This window comes from Sceloporus occidentalis, unplaced genomic scaffold, assembly GCF_023333645.1.
Source record: "Sceloporus occidentalis isolate IW3139 unplaced genomic scaffold, rSceOcc1.0.p SCAF_458, whole genome shotgun sequence".
Classification (NCBI taxonomy): Eukaryota; Metazoa; Chordata; class Lepidosauria; order Squamata; family Phrynosomatidae; genus Sceloporus; species Sceloporus occidentalis.
This window is the reverse complement of record NW_028317438.1, coordinates 129,367-156,932: the sequence shown is the minus strand read 5'-3', so window position 1 is coordinate 156,932 and position 27,566 is coordinate 129,367. Positions and strand designations below refer to the sequence as shown.

The following is a 27,566-nucleotide window of genomic DNA, read 5'->3' as shown; positions in this document are numbered from 1 at the left end:
AAATTATTGTTGACTCGTTTTCATGTTCTGTAATATTATCTATGTTTTGTTGGTATTTTATCTCACAACCATACAAATATTTTATAACTGAAATTATTGCAGATTATTATATATGCTCTATTTACGATTTAATGAACTAGCTAATGTTTTATATGTATTCTTCTTTCTTTTCTTTTTTTTTTATGTATTGTCTGTCTGTACAAACGGACAAAAGAAAATTATAAAAAAAAAAGTAAAAAATAATTTAAAAAACGAAAATCACATACTGGGACTATTGTATTACCTGTATATAATACTATATAACGCTATTACTTGTTAGTTAAAATGTTTAATGAACAAAGCAAAAAACAATCACAGTATTTTTAAGTAAATACTGGCAAGGAAAGAGGTGATAACATCATTTGACCAAGCACCTAGGTGAGCATTTTTTGTATATTTTCTAATTTTGATTTATTGCAATTTGTGAGTGCCGACTACAAACCTCATTTTTTCTGCTATTCTCACATCATGTAATATATTGCTACAGAAACTATGAGGATGTATCCCCCTTTCCAAGATAGAAACCCCTCTATTTTAAATGTAATTGCATTTAGGTATAGAATAAAAAATAGGGATAGCCCTACCATCTAGGTCCGCCATTAGAATAACTCAGGTCCAGTATCAACTGATAGCTTAGGCTCCCACCCTGTCACAGCGTATGATATTAATGCCACATGGTGCTCCACCCCAGATTTCACAATGTTTAAAAAGCTGTCTGAATCTTTCCCCTTGGTTTGATTAGGGAAAGTCACCCACATATCTCATGACTGACAACAATGGCAGTCTACAGGTTTGCCAATAAGGAAGTTTATTGGAACAAAATGAAACAAAACCAAGTTTATACCACTTTATACAAAAAATAGTTATTTTTCCATGGGGCTTGTTCTTTTACCAAAGCCTTAGAATATTGCACAATTGTGTACACAATGTATTAATCCATGAACTAATGACTTTGTTCTTGAAAAAGTTTGTCATGTAAATACAGACTTCCAGCTTTGCAAAGCCTTTCTCATATGGCAGCCTAGGTGTTGCAGTATTCAGGAAAGTGGTTCTTAAGTTAGTTCTCAATGACTACTCGTTGTCCATATATAATTAATATTCCTATGTTAACACAGTGGAGTAGTCACTAATTCTTGGACCATTCATAATCCTTAAGAATTTAGCTAACCATGCATGACTTAATTATGAACCAATTCAGCTCAGCTTGAGCTTTCATTAAAAGCTTCCAAAAGTAGCCGAGGTCTAGAAGAACCTACTTCTGATTACACTGCACCAAGTCCAGGGTTCAGTTGACTTGAGTTTCTATTCATTTTGATGCGGAAATGTTGTTATATAAGAGGACTTTCTGAACTCTTGATCTCTTTGCAGATCTACAGAGTTTAATCATAAAATAATGTTCTTCCTTCTTTTATTTCCACACATCTTATATCAATTGGTCCTTCCTGGTTGTTTCTCATATCAGCTTCCAACACTGAAGCATGGATAAGTCTGATTTGACTCACTATGTTCTTTGTGTCTTCATCACCCTGTTCTTTGACTTTCCTCTGTATAATCAGTCTAGGATTTTTCAGAAGTGTATAGTATAGCAGCCATCTTGTCCTGGCTCTAGTTGGTCTACGTGGCCCTGGAGAAAGAAAGTTATAAACATGTAGAAAAATCATGCACCTTCTGTGACAATGGATAATCCCATTGAGACGTTTTATAACAGATTGTCAGGGTCCGCAACTCTGGGTCCGCCGAAGCGACTCACCCGAATGCCTGATGCCCGCGGGTACTGAATCCCGCGGCGCGTCTCCAGCTTCCTCCTCCTATGCCAGCATGTCTCCTGCTAGGCGCGCGCGCGCCCTCAACAAACTTTATGTGTCCCCGAATGGAGACGCTGGGTACGTGCACGGATGACGTCACGGCTGGGGGCGAGGCTTCCCCCAGGCGGCAAGTTTAAAAACTGAGCACTGAGATTAGCTCAGTGCTCAGTGATTGTTCTTCCTATTGAGCTCCAGTGCATTTATGCTTTATCCTAACGATTTCTGTGTACCGACCCTGGCTTGCTTTCGACTCTGCTGCTATCTGTATCCCGACCCTTGGCTACTAAACGGCGTTCCTGATATTTTTGGTTTCCTGACTTTGGCTTTGCATTTCGACCTCGCAGCTTGCTATTTCCCTGACCACGGCTTCGTTCCTGACTTCGGCTTATTCTCGCCTGCCCTATTTGCTGATTCCTGGGGTTACGTATCTGCATACCGGACTCCACCATTGTACCTGCCTCGCAGCCTCACACAGATACAAAGTACACACCTGTTGGGTTGGAAAAACTGTAGTAATCCTGGGATTCTCTGAGTCTTTTCTCTGCACTGTTTGTCAAGAGGATGTTGCAAAAACACAGCAGGGAAGGATTAGTGTGATAGTGATCCACATATATCATTCCAATCCAGGTGTTGTAACCTTAAACACAAATGTATTGCATTATTATGTATCTACATGGAAACATAATTCTTACTTTTAGACTTCGTATGAACTTTATTTTTCATGTTTCATGCGTTCGTACGAATCAACAAAAACAAATTTCGATCTCCGACAAAACTAACATAAACAAATTGCAACAGTGACGAAAATTCATTTGGATTTGTTAATAAATTATTCTAGTGCAGACAATGTACTGCTTTTGGATGGATTGGAGAAGCTGTAGAAACTACTATAGTGTATTACAGGGACTGCAGGAGACATTTTTTCCCCTGTTCCTCTGTAGAGTTTAGTTGATTAACACAGTTGGTCATTTATGTTACTAGCCAAACCTGTAGTTCGTGGACAAGTTAATTTTTTCATCATATCATCTCTTATTCTTCATTGATAAATAAATATTGGTGAACCAGGCATTATAATATATAATATTGGGGAAATCCAGTCCTGCTCCATGGGGATGCATGTGCCTATCATGTGCCAGTGTCTGCCTGCCCAGGCCCAGGGAACCTTTTTTTAAAATATGTATAATGTGAGTCCGGAGGGTTTCAGGGACCTCACACTTTTGGGAACACCCTGAATGTCGTTCCAATTCAAAAAAAGACCTCTGAATGGCCAGAAATGAAATTTGTTGCCCGAAAACAAGCGGGATTCAGTAAAAAATAATCTCACTGTCTCTGTAAGCAAAGTCACCAGTACATGTGCTAGCAGCGTCCATAAATATTTAATCACCTATAATAACAATTGTGAACTCATTTTTAAAACAAGCAAGGATTGCTTACTTGTTTTCCTTTTCATGTTTATTTGTCTTATCATGATCCCCCTTTTAGTTTTCCCCACAGATCATATAATTTCTTCCAAGGACAAGTTGGGCTTTATATACTTATATAGAGAGTCCATCATTTAGTATGATTAATATGTTAAAAGATAGAGAACTGCCTATATTTTTGCAATTTTACTTCAGATTTCTTCCACAGGTTAGGTGTCACTAATGAAAAATCCTGACTTATGTTCAGCAACACCCTGTGAGTAGAATAAGTGAACCCTGCACACTTTAAAACTGCAGGTAACACTGATACTCATTACTCAGTTTAATTTGTCTTTTTATCTCACTGCCACCTATTTATGATCATGGTTTCCTGCTTTATTATTTTTCTTCTAATTTTCTCTCATTTTCTTACCTCTTTCCTAAAGCTTTTTCTTCCTCTCATATCAACCCCTTAGTAAGCCACATGTTCTCCCATCAGCTTGCCTCATATGAATTCCTTTACCTTCTCACAACCTTCTATACCACCAATCAAACTGATTTAAGGTAGTAGATCCCTGCAAATCCCACTTCCATCTCTTATCCATCTGCATCTATTTCCTTCTATGTTCGGGGGACATTGAACCCAACCCCCGTTAGCCCTATTCCCACCTGCTATGGTCATTGCACCGTTTTAAGAACCCAATCAACCACAATGCCGTCAATGTCATACAGGTGCATTGCAAAGAATACTCACTGCCCCCTTCTCCTTTGCCCTTTGGAAAGCATGCTTTCACATTGTCCTTTATCTGCTTTCCATTCACTGGTTCCCCATACCTTAAAAAAATAAAATTCCTTTACCTACACAGCCCTTAACAACACTGTGCCCCCATATTTAGCTGTTCTGCCCTTTACATTTATGATGAGGCCCTAGTCAAAATAAGCATATGTTGCATTATATCTGAAATATAAAATACTGTACCTAGTGCTATGTTTTGGAACTTATGGTGTAAAAGCTTACCCATGTCAGCTGATTCGTATCCTCTTTGCAGTATTGTTCTATCAATTCTTCCAATTAGCCAGCTTCCCAAAATCAAGCTACAGAATAGTCGCATTAAGCAGGCACTCAAACCCAGGATCACATTGTAGAAGAAGAAGAAATAGTTAAAGTTGTGGAATGCTTTTCTGGAATGACAAAAGGTGGCCACAGGAGAGTTTCATGGAGTAGTAAACCCTTTAATTTAACATGGACATTTTCTTTAATGTTTTATGCAACATTTTTTTATTCTGATTATAAACTTGAGAGCCCTGATCTTCACAGAAAGTAATCAGGATACTTTATAAGTAATCTCTATGTGAAATAAACCAGTATAATAAGAGCTGTGGTAAATAGAGAATTCATAAAATTAGGTTGCGGTACCATTGAGTTCTTGGATTAATTTATAAATGTATTAGCAATGCATTTTGAAAGCCATCTCCATTTTGCAGATTAAAGTTACCGGTATATAAAGTAACATAATCCATACGTACAGTACTGTTAAAAAGTTTTAGGCAGGTATGAAGAAATACTGTAAAATGTTTTCAAAAATAGACTTGTTATTAGATTATTTTTATGCAAAGTGAGTGAACAGAAGAAAAATCTAAATGTAATCAATATTTGGTGTGACCACCCTTTGCCTTCAAAACAGCATCAGGTACACTTGCACACAGTTTTTTATGGAACTCAGCAGGTGCCTCACCATCACTTTCAGGACTCCTTGTTCTTTTTTACACCGTAGACCGTTTTTAATGACTTTGGCTGTATGTTTGGGGCAGGGCCTGCCCAAGACATAATGCCGCCTGGGGCGAAGTTGAAAATGCCGCCCCCTGCCGACGCCAGAGGTCATTATCTACACTTCCTCTGCCTCCCTCCCTATTATCTACCCTATCCCCCCCCCTTTGTACTTCACTTACCTTTCAGCAGTCCTGCGGCGAGACTCCCTGCTCTGCCACGGTGCGTGCTGCTTTACTGCTGAGCGCCGGAAATGATGTCATATTCCGGCGCTCAGCATTACAAGCCGGCACCGAGACCGAGCTAGAGGGCTCGCAGAGGAGAGAGAGGGGCGCCGAGCGGGTTCTGACAACTTGGTAAGCAAAAACCACTTGGCGCCCCTCTCTCTTGGGGCGGCAAAGTGCCGCCTCTTCAAAAGTGCCACCTGGGGCAATTGCCCCACTCTGCTCCATGGTAGGGCCGGCCCTGGTTTGGGGTCATTGTTATGCTGCAGAACAAATCAATTAGAAGACTCCCTGATGGCATTGCATGATGGATAAGTATCTGCCTGTATACTTTACCTCATCATGGAATGCTAAAATGGCTTGTAATCGCAGCAGCTACACATGGCAACTGTTGCAATTTGTTTCCTTTAGTTTTGGTATAATTGTTTAATCATACACCTAACTATATGCCTACATAATCCCTGACTTAGAAGACCTTGAAGAATTGATGATGTTTCAAGAAAAAAGGTCCCACCAGATACTGATTTGATTTAGGTTTTTCTTCTGTTCACTCACTTTGCATTTTGTGAAATGATAAAAATTAAAAAAACATGTCTGTTTTTGAAATCACTCTTACTTTATAGCATTGTTTAAACCTGCCTAAAACTTACTGCACATTACTGTATAAATATATTTCTCTAGTTGGTGCTATGACATGTAAAACAGGCATTTTAATGAATATGCTTTTGTAGCAAGAATGGATATACAAATCTACAAAATGTAATATAAATGCAGGTATATTGTTGCTACAAGAATAAGCAACATTCAATTTCTGGATTATTTTACAGCACACAAGCCCTACCACATATGGAAAGTAGGCAGCAGGAATGAGGGTACAGCATTTGGAGGGCATCCTCCCAATATACTGTACATATGCAGACAAATACACCCTTCAGTTTTTTTTATATACCGTATATTTCAACCCCCTTCCCACCCTTTGAATAAAACATTTCTGGTCCCACTCACAGGTGCGTATTTCCCAGCACAGAAATAGGGAGATTTTTCTGGTGGTCTGGTGGATGTCTTTATCTTTGTTGGCTCTAGCCTGCATATATCTTTCTTCCTGGCGCTGCTCTTACCATATCCCCATCTTCTTCCCTTTATTGCTTTATGGGCCAGTCTGGTCCTGCTGCTTGTGTTGTAATAGTCCTGGATTACAAGGCACAAATTCTAGGTGGCTGTCTAGGATAAGCTTGTAGTGGACTCCATCATGAGGTTCCTTCCAATACATCCACAGGGAGAGCTATAGAAGGCTAAGCCTGCCTAACAGAGTAGTAGCCAGTCTTGAATTCATGGAATTTAAAACACGGTTGAAATGTTTGACGACTATTCTGGTTATAAAGTTGAGATCTATGGTAGATATGTTATACAACCCACTAGTTCCTGTTCAGATGTCAATGAAACAAAAAAAATCATAATGTTAACACACCTATTGTTCAGAGCCAATGGTTTCCCTTTATCTTCAGGATAAATCTTTTTCTGCAGGAAGAATGTAGTAGCCAAAATAACTTGTAGAACCATTAAGGCAATGACGATTGCAATTGTAAGACTAAAAACAAAAATATATGATTATAAACAAAATAACAATGAAGACGAATAGCCTACAAGCATATTTTAAAATAAAAAGGTCAAATAACAAGGCTTAGTATTTCCCACGTAAGGATTACATTCAAAATCTCACTTTAAAATAGGACATACTTACATGGATAATCCCAAACCCTGCAACATCGCAATGCCTTTCCCATGTTTTACTGGGAAAACTAATGCATACACAAAAGCCAGTCCTAGAAATGTTTGCACTATATGCATTATCAGGTACCCTGTATGAAGAAAACACACGTATATATATCAAAAACACATCTTCATGCCCTTGAATCCATCAAAGTTAAAAATAGAAACTTACCCCATAAAATATAAGCAACTTGCCAGCCAGAATATCTTGCAATTGCAGCCTGTGTATATCAGAGAAAGAGGAAACCAATTTACCAATTTTATCAATGCTATGATTTAAGGACAGTCTGTAGATAACAGGAAGCCTTCCAGCAGGCATTAAACTATAACTCATATAATTCTCTGTTTGCCTTTGTCCAGTAGAATAGTGAATGAGGAAGACTGTTTTAAACCATGTAGAACGTTACCTGTTAATTACCACTGTCCAAGATGGAGAACCATTATCAGCACTAACATCAAGTATACATTCTATTCTCAGAAAAGGAGACAGCACAATATTCCACAATATTCCACGGACAAGATAAAATGTTAAGATATTTTCTGAATGGTTAATGTTCCATCATGTAAGAGTAAATCTTACAATCACATCTCTATTGCAGATGTTCCTTTTTGTAGAAAATTTCAGCATGCCTACTATTGGTGGCATCTGTTAAACACTATGAGAAATAAAATCACAGATATAAACTATAGACATGTATATCTGAAGCATCCTTCTCACCCACAGAAATGAATGGCGCTGCAAAATTACATCATGGCAAACCTCCATGGGCGGTTGGATGACGCTATATCCTGGTGCTCCTCAATGAGGATGGTAGCCATGGAGGTGGCAGGTGGGGCAGCTGCCTCTGTCGGTAGGTCACAATGTCCCACAAAAAAGTTACTAAAGCCCTTCTTCCTTGACACACAACACCCTCTAAAACATCTTCAGCATTGTCAAATGTTAGAAGATGTGGTTTGTGACCTAACTTGGCTGTCAATATCACTAATATGTCAAACATTATGCATTTGTATCACAACAACCTTTATGCACAATAGCAGGGTATTTTATGTTATTAGAATAGATAGGAGAAAAACACTGCACATACCACACTTTGTGAAGCTGAAGGTTTGTGATACTTTGCAGGTAGAAAGCCTTTTTCTCCAACCCAAAGCCGCTTCATGTGCTTTCTAAAGGAATAGAAGAGCAAGACAATCTATACTTGTATATTGATTTACAAAACACGTGTAAGGTGCAGTACTTTTTGTGCTGTAGTCGGATCCCTTAAGTCTTTTGCAAAATGACTTGGAAACCTGCATTTCTACCATTGGGTACAGGTCTTTCGGTATATAGGCTAATTAGTAGAATATTTATACAATGAGATTAGATTAGATCAGGTGAGTGAGAGAATGTCAACGTTTATTGATGACATTTTGGCATAAAACTAAAAAAAAAGCCACACGTTGTCACTCCATTTAGAATACAGTAAGACAAACAACTTTGTCATGCAACAAAATAATAAATCCAAGTAATCGCGTGCTTTGAGACCTTGCTTTTAATAATACTGTGTTAAATGTTAGTTTTGCATACAGGGACGTCATCAGAATTTTTGGGGTTCCCTTGCCGTACAAAAAATGTCAGGGCCCCCCTCCCCAGAAGACCCCCCTAGACACCACCAGTGTCTTCTACTCATGTTTTTGTGGCAAAGATGGAGAATTCAAGCTGTTTGGGCACAAGGATGGCGGAGGCAAGCAGTTTGAGTGCACAGACAAGCCATTTCGGTGCAAAGATGAAGCAGACAATCCTTTTAAGTGCACTGTAATATATATTTATAATTCAAATACAATTGTTCTTACCTGTAGCAGATCAATATATGAAATATATATGACACAGTAATAAAGCCTGCCAAAAATGTTGTGAAAAACCAAACACCTACAAAGAAAATAGAGTCATTCAGTTCCATCTCATTAAATCTTGTCAAGTCAAATCTAGTAAAAAAATCCTAGGCATATTTATATATATATAAAAAAAAATTCTACTGCAAAGTTTTACAACTGCTAACCGTGGTGTTGTATTGGTTGCTACACAGGTGAGACCACTTTTTAAATATTTTGCCCTTTATAACTATTTGCTGGGTCATGTGCGATTTATATGTACTAAATCAAGTGTTCGCTACAGTTGAGTGTTGTCTTTCCTAGCCAGACTTTGGACAACAAAGCACAGTAGTGAACTAACATCAAAAGTATCATAAATGAAGCCACAGATTGGCCTCAAATACAGGTGCATCTTTGCCATTTTTGAGGCAATACATGGCTAGTGTAAGGATGTTTGGTGCCATTCAGGTCTTTGGGACAAAAATATTCACATGATTATGTCCCACCCGGTGTCACATGTTTGATGCAATTAGTCCCTTATTGCAATTTTTAAGAGGCTTTCACGTTGAGAGAACTAGTTTCTCAAATAGCAGAGAATTACAGGTAGGAGAGTACTCATGTGACATGGTATGGTATATAGGACAATTACCAAGGAGGAGTATGGTGGGAGGGATATTCACACGAGCATTGAAAAACAAAACAAAAACAGTGAAAGTGTGCTTCTCATTTCAGTGTACTTCCCTATTAAAAAAAACTTGATTTCAAGGTTCTGGATGGAGTGATTTGTCTGATGCAATGAACAACAAGACACAGTTTATTTGATTTTGTTACGTTTAGCAATTGCTTTTCTGTGTAAATTTACCTTTGGTTGGAATTTGCCTACAAAACACCCTGATTCACTCTGTGTCATTTGTATCATATACAACATTTTCACATATGGATGAGTAGGAATAGTTTGTGATATATATCTAGTATTGTGTTGTGCAGATTTATTAACACACTTTACAACAAGGTGTGTTGCCTGGCCAGGTTTCACAACATAATAAAGTGATTTTTCGAAAAGATAATAAAATTATTACTTAATACATATGTTCTTACCCTCTAGTGCTCCATTGAATTCTTTCATGGAGGCAACAGTTTGGTTATATCCTGACCATGTGACATCAGGTTCCAGCTGAGCCATATTCTCTTCTAAACTATTCAATGCTTGTACAACAAGGTGAAATGTACCAAATTCCAAGGTGATAAACTATGAACAAAAGGCACAAAAAAGGTAGGTCTTTTATATAAAATAGGTCGTTTTTGTGTGCGTAGATTTTAGCTAAAACATTGACTTCCTTGCTCCAGTATAATATAAATCGCTTCATAAAGAAGGGATTTGTGTATTTCTGAGGAGTACCATTAGCAGTAACCTACAATCCACAAATGGAAGTCCTCCGCAAGATCCTGAGGAAACTACAAGCATTTTTTCACGTGGATCTGCACACATCCACTGCGCAGATAAAATTAATTCCAGGCTTACACTTGCACCACAAAGTCAATGGCTGCTTTTCGTGTAAATCATCCAGTGTGGTTAACTGACTTACTTCTGCTAACATTTGACACCTTCAGGGATCTGGCATGTGTCAAACTTTATGACCCTTGTAACCAGGGAGTAGACCAATCAAAGATGCTCTGAAGGAACTGTATCTATTAGATCTCTGGATGTCTGGCTATTTTACTGCGGAGAAAATTCTCCAGAACCTCTGTGTTTATTTTCCTTTTTTTCTGAAGCTGTGCTTTTGTATTTAGGGAATTCAGTTTTAGCCTCACTGATGCCTGAGGAAGGAACCTACCAACTTGAAAGCTCGCGATCAAACTCTCAGTTGGCCAATAAGTGGCATTATTTTAACTTCACTCTTCTCATGTTTTTAGATCAAAAAACTCCAAAATCCTAAAAGATGTGAGCATATCACAAAATTGTTTTGCTTCAATATGATAACAGTACCAAATCAGCCGGATGATGAGCTGCTACAGCCCTACCTATATGTCTCTGCATCTTTATACATTTATGATTGTTGTGGTTGATTATTATTATTATCCTTTATTTATATAGCGCCAACAGTTTACGCAGCGCTTAATACAATACATAAATTCAAGGGATATGACAAGACAAGAATTGACAGACTAAGACAAACCGATACATTTGGTGGAGAGAGCCCTGCTCGCAAGCTTACAATCTAGAGGGAAATGGGGTGACAAACATAAGGCATAGAGAAAGGGTGAGAGGTACTGTGGGGGTTGTATCGATGACAAGGAAGTTCTAGCAGCTAAGATGGTATGCTTCTCTGAAGAAGTGGGTTTTTAGATGTTTCTTGAAAGTTGGGAGGGAGGGAGAATGCTGAAGGTTCCTTGGGAGTAGATTCCACAGATATGGGGCAGCTCGAGTGAAATCTTGTAGACGGGAAAAGGAAGAGGTGATGAGTGAGGAGGAGAGCCTTAGCCCATGGGAGGAATGTAGGGATCGAGTAGGAGAGTATTTGCTAATGAGGTCAGAAATGTACGGAGGAGCAGTATTATGGATGGCCTTATATGTCAGTACCAGGATCTTACATTTAATTCTAAAGGTAATTGGGAGCCAGTGGAGGGTTTCACAGAGGGGGGAAGCAGAAGAGGAGCGACGTGCAAGGAAGATGAGCTTAGCAGCGGCATTTAGGATAGACTGTAGAGGAGAGAGTCAAGACAGTGGAGTGCCAACCAGAAGAATGTTGCAGTAGTCAAGACGGGAAATGATAAGGGAATGAACCAGGGTTTTTGTGGATTCTTGGGTGAGGAATGGGCGGATACGAGAGATGTTTTTTAGGTGCAAGCGGCAGGATTTGGCGAGGGACTGAATGTGAGGGATGAAGGAGAGGTTTGAGTCAAGGATGACCCCAAGGCATCGGGCCTGGTTAGTAGGAGAGATAGTCGTGTTGTTAATGGTGATAGAGAATTCAGGTAGTGGAGTGGAGATGGAGGGAGGGAAGATAATGAGTTCAGTTTTAGAAAGATTAAGTTTCAGGTAGTGTTGTGACATCCATGAAGAAATAGCAGACAAGCAATTGGTAATACGGGACAGGAGAGATGGAGAGAGATCAGGAGAAGACAGGTAGATTTGGGTATCATCTGCATATAGGTGATACTGGAGGCCAAATGAGTTGATTAGTTTGCCAAGAGAGGAAGTATAAAGAGAGAACAGCAGAGGGCCAAGGACTGAACCTTGGGGGACACCAACCGAAAGTGGAAGGGGTGATGATGTCTTGCCAGAGAAGTTGACAGAGAAGGAACGGTTAGACAGATATGAGGAGATCCAGGAGAGAGCTGTATCTCGAATGCCTATAGAAGCAAGTGAGTCTAGAAGAAGGTGGTGATCAACAGTATCGAAAGCAGCAGAGAGATCCAGTAGAATTAGAATAGAGTAGTGACCTTTTGCTTTGGCAGAGAGCAAGTCATTGGAGACTTTTGTTAGAGCTGTTTCAGTGGAGTGAAGGGGTTTGAAACCAGACTGTAGAGGGTCAAGGAGGGAATTAGAGGAGAGGAAGTTAATGAGGCGGTTGTACACAATCCGTTCAAGCAGCTTAGAGATAAAAGGAAGCAGAGAGATAGGGCGGTAGTTAGTCAAACAGACGGGATCTGAGGAAGGATTCTTTAGAATTGGTGTGATTAGCGCATGCTTGAAGGCAGATGGTACAGTTCCAGATGATAGAAAAAGATTAAATAGGTGGGTAAGTGATGGACAAAGGGATGGATATAGAGACTTTGTGAGGTGTGAAGGGATAGGGTTGAGGGGACAGGTTGTTGGGTGAGAGGAAGAAAGAAGAGTGGCTATCTCTTCTTCGGTTGTAGGGGAAAAGGCAGTTAGTATAGTAGGAGTGGAGAGAGTGGTGTTGAGTGGTGTAGGAGGGAGTTGTAAGGAAGAGAGGTCTTTTCTAATAGTCTCGATCTTCTCTTTGAAGTGTGTAGGAAGATCTTGGGCAGTGAGAGAGGTTTGTGGTGTGGGTGTGGAGGGACAGAGAAGGGAGTTGAAAGTAGAAAAAAGGCGTCGTGGGTTGGAAGAAAGAGAGGATATGAGAGTGGAGAAGTAGAGCTGTTTGGTGAGAGAGAGGGCAGAGTTGTAGGTGTGGAGCATGAATTTATAGTGATTAAAGTCTTCGCTGGATTTGGATTTTCTGAAGTAACGCTCAGCCGTGCGGCAGCACTGAAGAAACCGTGTGGTTTTGGTATGCCATGGTTGGCGTTTAAATTGTCGAGGGTAACTTGTAGTAATTGGGGCTATGGTGTCGAGGGATGAAGCAAGTGTGTTGTTATAAAAAGAGGCTGCTGTGTCTGGGCAGGAAAGGGTTAACATGGAAGGTAAGAGAGGTTCAAGTGAGGCTGATGGTATTGTCTGGTAATGGCCTACAAGTATGAGGTGAGCGCTGTAAGTTTGTCTTGTTAGGGGTTAGCACTGGAGAAAAGGATAGAAGGTGGTGGTCAGACAGAGGGAACGGGTAGATGGAGAAGTCTGAAAGGGAGCATGATCTGGAGAAAACCAGATCAAGTGAGTGTCCCTCGGTGTGCGTAGGGGAATTAGTCCATTGAGAGAGACCAGAGGAGGATGTCAGGGAGAGGAGTTTGGAGCTAGCAGAGTTGTTAGATATATCTAAAGGAATGTAAAAGTCACCCAGAATAAGACAGGGGATATTAGGAGAGAGGAAGAAAGGGAGCCAGGCAGAAAGGTGGTCAAAGAACTGCGAGGTAGGACCTGGAGGGCGATATATGACAGCAATTTGAAGAGAGAGTGGAGAGAAAAGACGGATTGTGTGAGCTTCAAAGGAACAGAATGAGAGGGAGGGAGGGCTTGGTATATTCTGGAAGGTGCAGTGAGGTGAGAGAAGGATGCCTACACCACCACCCTTTCTGCCATCAGGCCTAGGAGTGTGGCTGAAGTGTAGTCCTCCGAAGGAGAGTGCAGCAGAAGCAGTAGTGTCATGGGAGGGGATCCAGGTTTCAGTAAGAGCTAGGAGGTTAAAAGCATGGGATAGAAAAAGATCATGTATACAAGCAAGTTTGTTGCATACCGAGCGGGCATTCCATAGGGCACAGTTAAAGACGGGAGGTAGCTTAAGGTTGGGAGATGATAGGATCTGTGGCACAAGATATTTCCACATCGTTGCCAGATGCCATTATATCTTCATGGATCTTTATAAAAATTGTTAGGTGCTCTTTGACCATACCTTCAACTGTTAAGATAGCTTTGTGTATGGTACCCTCAGTGCGTGTTCAAACATAAAAGTGTACAGCTAGTCAGATAAGGTGTTATTATGCATCTATAGCTGAGAATTAAAAAATAGAAGATACAGCATATGCACCGTATACAAAAGTTAAAAGAATAACCTAATTTGTTATATTCAACAATGAACAGTCCAACATTTGATCCTATCCAATATTCCAGTAAGTGCTGAAATTCAAGGCTTTAGTCTGCCTGAGCCAGTGATCAAAGAAAAGCTTTGAGGGGTGACAGGATTCCTGGTGTAATGAGTGTGTGTCTTGGGAGGGGTAAATTTAGTCTCCAGTGGGGTTCAGCATTTATACCTTCTCTGCGCTTACAGTATAATTGTCTATACATTAATATATTGAATTAGACGCTCACTGAAATTCTAAAAAATAATATTTGTTGATTTTTTTTTTGTATTTTGTTAATAAATTGTGTATTCTACTCAAGAGGTGCCTTATCACAAGCCCCTGGTCCAGTTAACATGTGATTTATATATATATATATATATATATATATATATATATATAATATTATATTACATACACAAATATATGTATGTATATATATATATATATATATATATATATATATATATGCTATTTCACTGAATTTGACTTACAACGTAGAGACAGAACAAGGATAGGACAGTTGTGCCAATCATCCTACTTGGGAATTTAAAACATGGATCCCAGTCATAGATTTTTCTTTCAAACCAGGTTTTCTGCACCCTAAAACAACAAAAAAAATATGGATGAATTGTTAAATTAAATAATTATAAGCAAACATATGTAACCTGGAACAAGAGGCTAATGCAAATATGTTACCAGGTATTTCCCAGGCAGAAAACCACTAGAAACACAGTTGAAACATGCATTAAAGGGACACATATACCTCATTTTCTTTTCAGAAATCATTTTATTCACTAAAAAGGGACTTGGCTGGTAGCTTTGCAGGAGGACTTCACTTTCTGCAAAAGAAACATTTGGATGGCTGTGTATCCCTCTAGATTGTAAGCTCATTTGAGTAGGTCCATCCTTACCTGTCTTTTACTACTTGTTATGTCCCGTCTACGCATTGTACAGCGCTACAGAATATGACTGCTATCAGTCAGGCAGCAGTACCAGGTACCAGTACCAGTACATGTGCACATACATACACTGTCAGTTGCATGGTACATGGAAGGAGGGAGTACTAAGGATTAGGGAAACTTGATGCTTTGCTAAGAAAAGGCTTCAATATTTTAATACTGTAATAGAAAATTGCAATAACAAAACATTAGGCTTGACTAGTCTTTCACAGTCCATATTGCTAAGGAGATAGAAATCGAGACAACTCATCAGGACTAATGAAATTAAACGCATAAAATCACAACTATCGTAGACAACCTACAGAGACAGCGTCCTGGACACAATGGTAAGATAGTTAATATGACGCAAGCTAGACAGTTAAAACATCTTCAGAAGACAGACAAAGAACCTCATTAAAAACACCAAAGAAATGTACGTAGAGTATACTTTAACACAGAAATATAAAGGAGCCATATTTAATAGAAGTAATTGATTATTAACAATAGAATTAGGCTTTTGTTACACATAGACTGACAAACAGCTTTCTTACTGTACAGGCTTTCTGAAGAGCCTTTTGACATGTTCAGCTTGGTGTATTGGTAGAAATCGCTTTTCCTCCTTTATGTTTAAACAAAATATAATACAGTTATTCCCATCCGTAGTTCCTTCTTAAGAGACAACAATGAGATAAAACAGCGTTCTGGCACACCACACAGATCTGGAACAGATCTCCTTGCTCCAATTTTCCACCAATATCAACTCATCCTAAAGATTATGACATCAAAACTAGGAAAACTAGGGAATCTGTGTGCTCTGACTGGAGAAGAGGGTTTAGTGCCAGCGGAGACACAAATATCGTCTGCTAGATCCCTGGAACTCAAAGCCAGCTGCAATAGTACATTCTGCGACCCCCTAAGTTATATATTTATAATATATTTGTCTACGCAATAGTCACAGATATTATAGTCATAACTAGGCATGTTCTAAATGAGCTGGACAGTGATTTTTGATATGTTGCCCCTTATTAATCCATCATAAAACTGTTGGGACCTGCTAATGGTGGCAAATGATTCTAATAAGGGTCCTTTTGAAAATTGTCATCTGGAATGATATTAGGTCAACTGTGTGCAAGCAGGCATTTCATCTGTGACATACCAGTGAGAAAAGCACCAAAAGAGTATAGAAATTCCAGACTCCCATTCTCCCAGTGACTCTTAGATTGTTGTAAAAACCCAAAGATCCTGGGTAAAATCATGAGAGATTCCAGGTATGATCATTTGGGGGCTTACAAAGGGAGGTGTGATAATGAATGTATTTATCATAGGCATTTAATCTGTTATATACCACTTACACAGGTGATATCTGCTCCCATCATGATTCTAATGGATTTTATAAATACATGGACAAATCTCCCCAACAGGAAACTGAGACACAGCAGGCATGGCCAATTAAAAATAACCTTGTCATAATCACCTATCTTCTGCAGAAACAAAACAAGAACAAAAAATATGTCACTTCAAGCAATACAATTGTTGAATTATGCTACACGTTAATATTTATTAGCAGTATCAATTAAAAAATGATTTTATAGTAAACTACAAAAGTGGGGCCTGGATATCATTTAACTTTTGAGGTGGTAAATGTAATAATGAACAAGTCTGGCTTTCCGTAAAGTGCATGTGACCAAAAGTTGTCTATGTTTGTCAGTCAATGACTCTTGGAGCTGCCTGATAAGGCGACTCCACAGCCATTGTCCTATGCGCTGCCTAGTAAGATCACCCAGTGACTGAGAACATCATGCTATGGAAGCTATCCTGACTAGGCACAGTCCTACATCCATAGTTTAAATGGGCTGGTTGTGAAGAGCAGAGATCTCTTTCGTTTTTTTTGCCAAATAAAATTGAGTGAGCTGAGTATATTCTTATCATAGCCCTGGTTACTGCTCATAACCAAATGTCACCAGGAGCACAGATTTTAACCAGACGACCACTTTCTGTTTTTATAGAGGAGGGTTCCAGTATTGCAAATAAATGTGCTGCTCAGAGGCGTAACTAGAAACCACCGGGCCCTGGTGTGAAAAATTGCCCCGGACCCCCCAACTTTAACACCTAGTCTGTGCCATCATTGCGGTGCGGAAGGGCCCTTTCTAAACAGTTTTATACCGGTACGAGGAGACAGGAACAGGAAGAAGGGGTCGCAGGGGTTTCACCGGGAAATTCAAGTGGAGCAAAACCCAGATTCTGTCAAATTATTGTATAAATATGTATCTTCAGTTTGGCATACTTACATCTCCATGAGGGCATGTCACAATGTCTACGAGTGTGACTATAAGCCTATAAAAGAAAGAGGAATCTCGAATAAATATATTCAGAATGATAAGAAAGGGGGAATACAACTTGGATGTGTAGAAAAAAATGTACATTTTCATTTTTTTATTGTTATATTGAAATAATAATGCTTAAATGGATACAAACATTTTAATTCATTAAATTATATTTAAACTCACCAAGTAAGACTGTACAGAAATCCTGTAACCGATCCAATCATTTTATTATCTGTAGTGAGACATGCGAAAATTGGGTAGAAGGCCAGACCAACTTCTATGGCTCCGAGCAAAAGGCCGAGTGCTGCAAAGAACAATTAAAACAATTTTATTTTAATAACTCTATCTATCTATGATTACACAATAATGAAACGTGTGTTTAACCCACAGTAATTAAATAGTTAAACATAAGAGGTACAAATTATGTTTTTACATATTTTACAAGGGTTGATTAAAATAAGCCATAGTTTTACTTTTATTTTACTTTTTTTAATGCAATCCTGATCTTTTCACTTTTTATAGTTTTAAATAGTTTCCCAATGAATTATAGGAAATGTACACAATTGCAGTGTTTTGTAGTGTATATATCACCTTTTTAAAATTGCACAAAAAAGGTTCAATTTAGATTTGTCTGGTACAGTTATTTCCACCCACTGTAAAGGGTGATATTTCTAATTGTGAATGGAGTAGTGATTCTTTTTCTATGGGACTTTCCAGTTTTGGAGCTATATATATATATATAGGCTTATAGTCACACTATAAAGATCAGTTGCCGTAGATACATTATATATATATATATATATATATATATATATATAATGTATCTACGGCAACTGATCTTTATTACAACATAACAGATCCTGTCCAAAAGCCAGAGATGCTCTAGTCATAATTCCCTTAAAATTACATGTGTAAATATTAACTCCAGTAAGAAGAAAAACATAAAAGTAAATCAAAATAACTAAAATGACAAACACACCTCTTGCCCATGTAGGGACACCTGCAGGCAAATATTCCTCGGAAAAGAGGGACATCACCTTATTGGCTATAGCTCCAAAGGCAAAACCGTATGTCCATCTGTTATTAAATGTACCTATAAGATCTAGGGGTCTGATAATAAAATTCAATCAATTAGACGACCTTAGAATTATAACATATAATTTCAGAAATACATCACAATTGATATAACAGGCACACGATATTTGATTATATTACTTCATATTACCTTATTAAGTAATAATTAGTAAATATACAATATCGGCGCTGTGACAGACCTTTGAAAGTGTTAGTGAAAATATTCTTTTTTTTCTTTATTATTTTACACATAATTGGACGAATGAAGACAAAACATTAACTAATTTCTAAAAAAGATGAATAAAACATAATCTAGTAGTAGTTTAGAGAAGGAGTACAAAAAACCCACAAAATTAAAAATATATAAAAATAACAATAATGTGAACACACATAGGGCATGCTGGCACAGATGATAAAGATGGTCTTGCCCTTCCAGGTTTACAATCTATTAGGTATTTGATGGGGGGATGAAACAAAGGTGAGGGACTATTTAGGTGAGTATGCCTTAATTGTAGTGAAGTCAATAGTTGTCAGGATCCATTCTCTGCTGCCTGAACCATGGCTGAATTGTACTTCAGGTTAATACATCTGCTACCACTAGTGGCCACCCTCCACCCTCTGGAGTGATCTGAACCTGATTATCAGGTACAGCTGCGCCTTATGAATTGAGTAAAGCCCTGCCTTTAAAAGACCTGCCCTGCCCTTCAGTCAGGGCCTTGGCATTGATGTTTAAGGACTGCCTTTGCTCTGAGCCGCTACCTGTACCTGAGCTTGCTCCTTTGCCTGAACCTGAACCCGTGCCCGTGCCTGAACCCGTGCCTGAACCCGTGCCTGAGCCTGAACCCGTGCCTGAGCCCGTTCCTGTACCCGTGCCTGAGCCGGTACTCGTGCATGATCCAGTACCCGAGCGTAAGTCCGTACCCGTGCATGAACCTGTACACGTGCCTGGCCCGGTAGTACTCCGTTCCCGTCCGCCCTGCCAGTGGGCCTCCGTTCCCGTCCGCCCTGCCAGTGGGCCTCCGTTCCCGTCCGCCCTGCCAGTGGGCCTCCGTTCCCGTCCGCCCTGCCAGTGGGCCTCCGTTCCCGTCCGCCCTGCCAGTGGGCCTCCCCTGCACCTGTACCTGTGCCTGAACCTGCCTGTGGGCTTACCTGCCAGTGGGCCCGCACCTGAGCCTGTACCTGTGCCTGAACCTGCCTGTGGGCTTACCTGCCAGTGGGCCCGCACCCGAGCCTGTACTTGTGCCTGAACCTGCCTGTGGGCTTACCTGCCAGTGGGCCCGCACCCGAGCCTGTGCCTGCACCTGCACCTGCACCCGAACCTGTGCCTGCACCTGCACCTGCACCCGCACCCGAACCTGTGCCTGCACCCGAACCTGTGCCTGCACCTGCACCCGAGCCGGTGCCTGCACCTGCACCCGAGCCGGTACCTGCCTCGGCTCCCGTCTCTCTGCCTCAACTCCCGAGCCTGCACCTGCCTCAGCTCCCGTCTCTCTGCCTCAACTCCCGAGCCGGTACCTGCCTCAGCTCCCGTCTCTCTGCCTCAGCTCCCGAGCCTGTACCTGCCTCAGCTCCTGTCTCTCGTCCTATCCAGTCCTGCTACTCTGTCTGTACCTATCTCAGTGTCACCATGCATAAAGGAGTACAGACAGGGTTCCCCATATCCCCTGCACATGGACTCCTACCCGACCTGCTCGCCCTGGTCCTGACAATAGTGTAGAGAACTCAAAAGTTGGGCAGCAACCTCATTTATATATATGGTAAAGCCTACATTGAACTAAAGTATGTTTAATATAAAGAAATTATTATTATGATCTTTTATTTATATAGCGCCAACAATTTATACAGCGCCTCTTACAATACATATATTCAAGGGGTATGACAAGACAAGAATTGACAGACTAAGACAAACCAATACATTAGGTGGAGAGAGCCCTGCTCGCAAGCTTACAATATTGCATTCTCACAAAAAATACATCTTTACAAAATATTATTAAAATAAAAATAAATGATGAATCAGTTGGTGATAATTCATGATTATCTCAGTCACTCACATGACAAATCCAAATCGTCTGTCAAGGAGCTGTATTTTATCATCTATTGAGGTCTTCCTTGTGCGTTTTTCAAGAAAGGACAATGCTAAAATGATAAGAACCTAAAAAAACACAAAATAATGTTTCATTGTATGTTATGGCACTATTTGAAAAGAAAAGATGGTTATCAACATCTGATATACCATTATTTGCTTAACAACAGCGGGCCCAACTGCACAAACTTGCTAATGAGACATAAAAAAAAAATCTGTAGATGGCTTTCTACCAGTCTAATGGTCTGGGTGCATTGCAGATGCATGCACTTGCTTCCCAAATCCTCTTTAGGAATGGTATGGGAATGTTATGTGCATGCACATTCATTTTGGGATTATTTTAGTGTTACACATCACAAGCTAACCTTACTTTTCTTCTATACACATACCTGGGATCTTTCCATAATTGACCCAAGATCTAGAGCTGATTACAGGCCTCCTGGTCAGTAAATTGAATGCCTTGGTAGGGGAGTAAAATTTAGCCATCCAAGGACCCTCCTCCTTAAAGACATCATGCATGCTCAAAAACAAGCATAGATAATCAGTGGAGATGTTTTTCTCCTACCATTCTGTTCTATATGGACTTTTTCCAGGCACTTACACAATGGTGCCATTGATAAAGCCTGAAGCCTAATGTGTTGTGTTAAAAATGGTTTGTGGCCTCTTGGAACTGATTCTGATTAGGGGACAAGAATCTTGCAGGCTGATCGTCAAATTGCTTAAAGGAAGACTAATCCCTACACCATCTCTCTCCTGGCCCCCTGAACCCTTGGACTATTGTGATATTCCTTTCGACCAATGCCCCCCCCCCCATCCCCAGGTGTCATTCTTGCGTTATACCACTTTAATTGCCCATGGAACTATTTGTCATGATTGCTGCTGCTTTTATGAACTATGTTTCACATCAGTGGATCAGAGTACAGTACTGACAAATGCATTTGCTTATAAATGCATCTCCATCTAAAATGTACTGTGTTTAATACAATTTAATGTACACAGGTGATATGCCTGTATATACTTAGTGAGGCTGTCAATTTTTGTGTTCTGCGCTGTGTCACAGCCTGTCTTGTATATGATTTGTATGTTCTGCTTTAAAATTAACGTAATCATGCCAGCTCTTCTTCCGTCCTGCTTATCAACCTTTTAGCTTAGATCATGCGAGTTCTTGTGAAAGGGGAAAGCTTGATCCTCAGGGCCTGAGAATGCAAAGTACCCTAAGATGTCTTTTTGGAGCCGCCAGGTTAGGTCCACAGCTGCGTTTATCACTGGGGTATACCTGAGCACTCACATTTGGGTCTGCAAGCTCAATAAAAAGCACTCAGAACTTTCTTTGTACCTTTTTCATGATTTTCTGGTGATTTTCAAGCAAGACAGTTGAGCAAATAAAAGGTTATAATTATTTGCCAGTCCACTCCTAAACCAATATTTTCCAGATTTCAACTCATCAAATCATTGCTTATTGCTGAGCCTGAGGTTAGTGGTTAATCCGTGGACAGGTAGAATAGTGGTTGATCACATCCACTCTTTGCCCAGGATCTGCCCACTCAATCTTTTAAGTTTGTTAGGGTTAGCCCCACGCCTTAATGCAGCAACATCCCCCTCCCTGCCTCATATAAAGAGTGGAAGAGATCCACAGGGGCAGCCTTGGGAAGATCCTGGGTATGCCAACCAGTTATTCTGAGCTTCCAAGTGTCTCTACTTACTGAAGGAACAAGTGAACAGTGGAGAAACAAATCCATATCAATGTAGTCTTTGCAAGTGCCATTATCCTTTGTTGCTCTGGAAAAAAAAGTTTACAAAAAGAAAAATGTAAATGTAATGTAAATTCAAACTGTAATGAACATTTGCCAAAATATAGCAATTGCAGACAAATTTCTAATGCATTCTAATGCAAAGTTCAAAAACTGGTCTTGTTAATTATTACATTGGTTACCAAATGGTTACTTATGGTGTTTGCCCAACTTTTCAAACTTTGCACAAAAATCTCATACATGTTTTTAGGCTTTTACTTAGAACATGGTTCAGTGATATAGAATATTGTTTTAGATTCTATGCTATTTTGAGCATAGCAAGTCCTAGTGGTAGTGTTTATTTGCATGTTTAGGGTTTACCTTTGTTTTACCTATGTTTTAATGTATGTTTGTAAGACTGTTTTGACAGTTTCAGTAGTTTTGTGTGCAAAAGTAATTGCTATTTTCAGTACCAAGCACTGGATATTTTGCTGATAAGTTTTATGGAAGGTGCCATGGGCTAGGGCCTGTAAGTTAACTTATCTTACTTATGTATCCAGGACTTTTCCCATGCCGTACATAGACTTGCTGTATGGCTTATTTAAATGCTTGCAGAATATCCACTGAAAAGAAACTATTTGTTTTCCATACCTTTGAGATCTCCATGCCATGGACTTACAAACCTGACACTTGGCACAACCACATCATTCTTGCCTTACCTTCTCTCTCACTGCCCCTTAACCTCTTAACAGATTATAAACTCACAAGAGCAGAGTCATCGTGCCATTTTGTCAGGACCAGGGCTTTTTTCACAGCACAAAGACCAGTATTTTTACCATACTTGAAGTTAGACATTGTTTTTCTCATGAAAAGTAGGGCCCTCATGTAAAATCATAGGGATACACAAAAATATAATACCAGTAATTACTAGTGCTAATTCTTTTTCTTTTGCACCGTTCCCCTTTTGGGAATATATCTTATAGCTCGCTATAATGTTGTTTTTTGTTTTGAGTTTTTCCCCCTTTATTTTTTAAAATAATAAAAATGTATTATTATTTTGGTTTTATTCCCCCAGTACTGTGATCAGCAGACAGGGCTCTGTAGCCCTGCATTGCTGATTGCAATATGTGTTATCAGCCAGGAAGGGGCGCAATCACGGATCCCAGCCTGGTCTGAAGAGATGTTCCTCAGCCCTCACCCCTGTGCCTGTGCAATCGGCATTCTTATAGTAATGGTGTGCAAATCAGAATCTGTCGTCAGTACGCCATCAATGCAAGCTTCTGCTGACAAAGAATAGTCCCGGTTGTGATTAGACATTCTGAACTTTTGTGCAGCAACAGGGAGATGTCCCTGCAGCTGCAAAGAAGACTGGACATACAAGTAGGCCATAAGGGGCATCCTGTCACCTCTTTTGTGGATGTACATTAAAGGGTGAGATATCTTAATGCCATTGTTAATTTTCTATTGTAATAGCACTGTGCAATCTGTTGGCATTCTTAAAAAACAAAACTAATGTAATGCCGAGGGGAAAAAAACAGCCTTTTCCTTTAAGACATAACACATAACGCAATAGCTAGTGTGTTCTGTGTTCCTTTCGTTGCATTTACTATTCATAACAAAGGGCATAACTATCCCCTTAATATTGTTTTAATACCGTTTTTCGCTGCAACTCTGCTATAACTCACTGTTAAGCATAACGCAAACAAAAAATAATGATCAGTTACCTTCTTTTCTTTGTTGACCACTGCTAGCATTTTTCACTGTACTGCTTATTATGAGGCCTTATCAACAATAAAAGTTTTACGCCCTCTTAATGCTCAGTAATATGTAGTTTTGACAGATTTGTGTATTGTTGCAGTTAACTATGCTCTCATTGTTTTTTTGTTTTGTTGTGTTTCTTATATTCCTCATATGTGTTCATCAGTTTGCCCTCAACACGTTGTATTATTAACTGCTTTGAGAATTACCAGTACTATTTTTTAGTTACTGATATGTCATGTGACAATGAAGCTGATAACAAAAGAAATCATGCATTCTTATCTGATTAACAAATAAGCTGAGCAAAGGTGACATCACTTTAGTTTTCTCCTGTACAGTGTTGTAGTTGATAGTACATTTAAATAGAACATACACAGAAAATATCAGAGCATAAATAAACTTTGACGGGATGCCCATGAGACACAAGATTGTTTATACTTCTGTTAGTTGATGAAATTAAACATCACAGAGGAAAGGATAAAAAAAACCAAAGAAAATGTAAATCAAATAGGCATTCTTTCCCTGACAGCAAAGCAATCAATAAGGCAAAGCGTTATTCTACCAGGTAGGAAGGGGGAAATTGGACTGATGGTCAAAAGATTAGCCAATCACATGTATCCTAGCTTATCATTAATGTTCGTCTTGTGTAAATAGCTGAAGCCACTCTTAACACTGGACTAAAGTTGGAGTACTGCAGAAGTGTACTTAAATTCTTGGTATCAGTAGATCATACCTGAGACAGAAGCAGTCTTTTCTACCACCAACAAATAAAAATGTGTGCAATAAAATGAATGCAGTAAAATGATTTAGAGACCATGCACAATACACTACAATATGCAGCATTAACTTTGGGGACTGGACTGCCCCTTTGTATAGGGAAGTTCTTTAAACCACTCCACACTTGAAACCTCATATGCTGTCCTTCAAAGACTGATCCTCAGGGACTATTATTATTATTATCTTTTATTTATATAGCGCCAACAATTTATGGAGCGCTTAATACAATATATATATTTAAGGGGTATGACAAGACTAGAATTGACAGACTAAGACAAACCGATACAGTAGGTGGAGGGAGCCCTGCTTGCAAGCTTACAATCTTGAGGGAATGGGGTGACAAACATAAGGTACAGAGAAAGGGTGAGAGGTAGTGTGGTGGTTGTATCAGTGAGAAGGAAGTTCTAGCAGCTAAGATGGTATTCTTCTCTGAAAAAGTGAGTTTTGAGATGCTTCTTAAATGTTTGGAGGGAGGATGAAGGTTCCGGTGAAGTAGATTCCAGAGATATGGGGCAGCCCGAGTGAAATCTTGTAGATGGGAAAGGAAGAGGTGATGAGTGAGGAGGAAAGCTTTAGCCCATGGGAAGAACTTAAGGATCGAGTAAGAGAGAATTTGCTTATGAGGGAAGAGATGTATGGAGGAGCAGTGTTATGGAGGGCCTTATATGTTAGTACCAGGATTTTAAACTTAAGTCTAAATGTAATAGGGAGCAAGTGGAGGATTTCACAGAGTGAGTAAGTAAGTACTTATCATCTGCATATAGATGATACTGGAGGCCAAATGATTATATATATATATATATATATATATATATCAAACATCCTCAAAACATGATGATGCATCTTTGTGTGCATCACAAATTGAGTGTTCACTATGACGAGCTCTGCTATGCACTCATTTCAGATAGAAACAATGCTGGGTAATGTGATCACTAAGTTCTGCCGAAAGGCAATGTGTAAACTGTGTGCTACGTGCTATGTATTTATTGGTCATTATTCTAACAGAAACCCAGGAATCTGAATGTGTGTGTGTTTTAGGTTGTGCGCTCCCCTTTTTGTGTAGTTTTTTTTGTGCTGTGCATATTAGCAGGTTCTGACCAAACCTTAGGGTTGAGTAGCCCCACCTGCCACACAAGAGCCTCATAAATGGTGTCCAGAGAAGGGTTTAAATTGTTTGAGTGTCTCTTTTACCGATTCAGCCCCATGGTAGGCAATATATCCATGGAAAATTAGACAGGGCTCGCCAAACCTGGGGTACTTTGACATAGAGGCGGCTAAACAATAAGTGGCCATATAGTATGTCAGAATCCCAAATACTATTCACTGGGTATGCGCTGAATTTTTGCTTTGTTTTAAGTGCCTGTGCTTTTTTATTTTTTAGACTTTTTTTTTTTTTAACTAGAGCTAGTGTTCAGCGTTTGCTCTACTAAACCAAATGATAAAGGGGCTCGAAAGGCAATCTCTGTTAATTATGAAAACGGAAACCAATTTGTTCCACCTTTTGGCCCTGTTGCTTCCCCAAAATATCACTAGTATGTACATGTGTTTTATTGCTATATATTGGTGAACACCAGTTAGGCTTTTGTTCAGCAATTTCAAATATCCTATGCAAAAATACTTAACAACAATCTAAGGCATGTGTGAAAAGAGCAACATTGTTGCCTCCAATTGTGTATTTTGCATTAAAATAGACAAAATAAGCCTTCTCTTCTTTTCAGAAACCTATTTTTGTAGGGTGGTTTTGGTTTCTGTGCCCACTATTGAAGTTACTGTGGTAGCATAACAAACTTTAGAGCTTCAAAATGGTGATGTACACCTTGTTATATTTCCCTTGCTTTTTCCTAAACATTGAACTAAGGTAGTTTCCAAATCAAGACTAAGTAAAAATCTTACCTATTTGTGTAAATATTATAATTGGTTGTTTTTTTGCACACTTTTCCTTTTATTTAAGACTAAATGATGGGTTACATCGTTATACATTTATATAGTGCCATATGTGAAAATTGTCATATTTAAATAACAATTTGGAATTCAAATGTAAAAACATATTAATGTAGCAATATATGTGTGTGTACAGTAAATTAACAGGAAAATTGACTTAGAACAAGCAAAAATGGTAAAAACTTTAGTCTTTGGAAGAATAATAACCCTTGCCCTGAAGGATTAATAGAAATGGAGAAACAATCTGCTCCAAATAACACAACAAAACAAACAGACTTTCCTTGAACACTTAACAATTGTCTGACTCTGGCATAAGCCAACTTTTGGGGAAAAGGTGCAGCTGCCCTGGGCCTAGAATTAACAAACAACCATCATAGTTCGGCCACTGACATAGACCTATCCACTAACACATGCTCCTAGACTACTGCTCATCATCTGGTGTTAGAGAGCATATTATGTCATAACCCATATTAGACCTCATTATGAAAAGACATGAAATTATTAAAAAAGATGTGAAAAATGCACAAAATCAGTGTAAGAGGTTAGTTTAAAACACGATAGAAAAATAGCTAATCACACATCTTAATAAAAAGTAGACAGTGGCTTTCTTATATCATATTTAGAACCAAAAGCAGTAGTTTTGCTTTTTACTGCCTTAATGTGGGATAAGATCTGGGATTT

General features: G+C 39.3%; 1 protein-coding gene across 1 annotated transcript; it reads right to left on the bottom strand.

Annotated features, from left to right (window-relative positions):
- Positions 1-1,418: 1,418 nt before the first annotated feature.
- Positions 1,419-23,807, bottom strand: LOC149271827 (stimulated by retinoic acid gene 6 protein-like). Its single transcript, XM_089507110.1, has 16 exons — positions 23,608-23,807; positions 22,383-22,458; positions 20,648-20,748; positions 18,502-18,632; positions 17,706-17,826; positions 17,487-17,532; positions 16,551-16,679; positions 9,956-10,106; positions 8,840-8,915; positions 8,092-8,173; positions 7,179-7,227; positions 6,978-7,095; positions 6,705-6,824; positions 4,263-4,426; positions 2,335-2,481; positions 1,419-1,663 (listed from the first exon to the last, which is right to left on the bottom strand). Exons 1-16 carry the CDS (start codon positions 23,805-23,807, stop codon positions 1,419-1,421), a joined length of 1,956 nt encoding a protein of 651 aa, XP_089363236.1.
- Between the last annotated feature and the right edge of the window lie 3,759 nt (positions 23,808-27,566).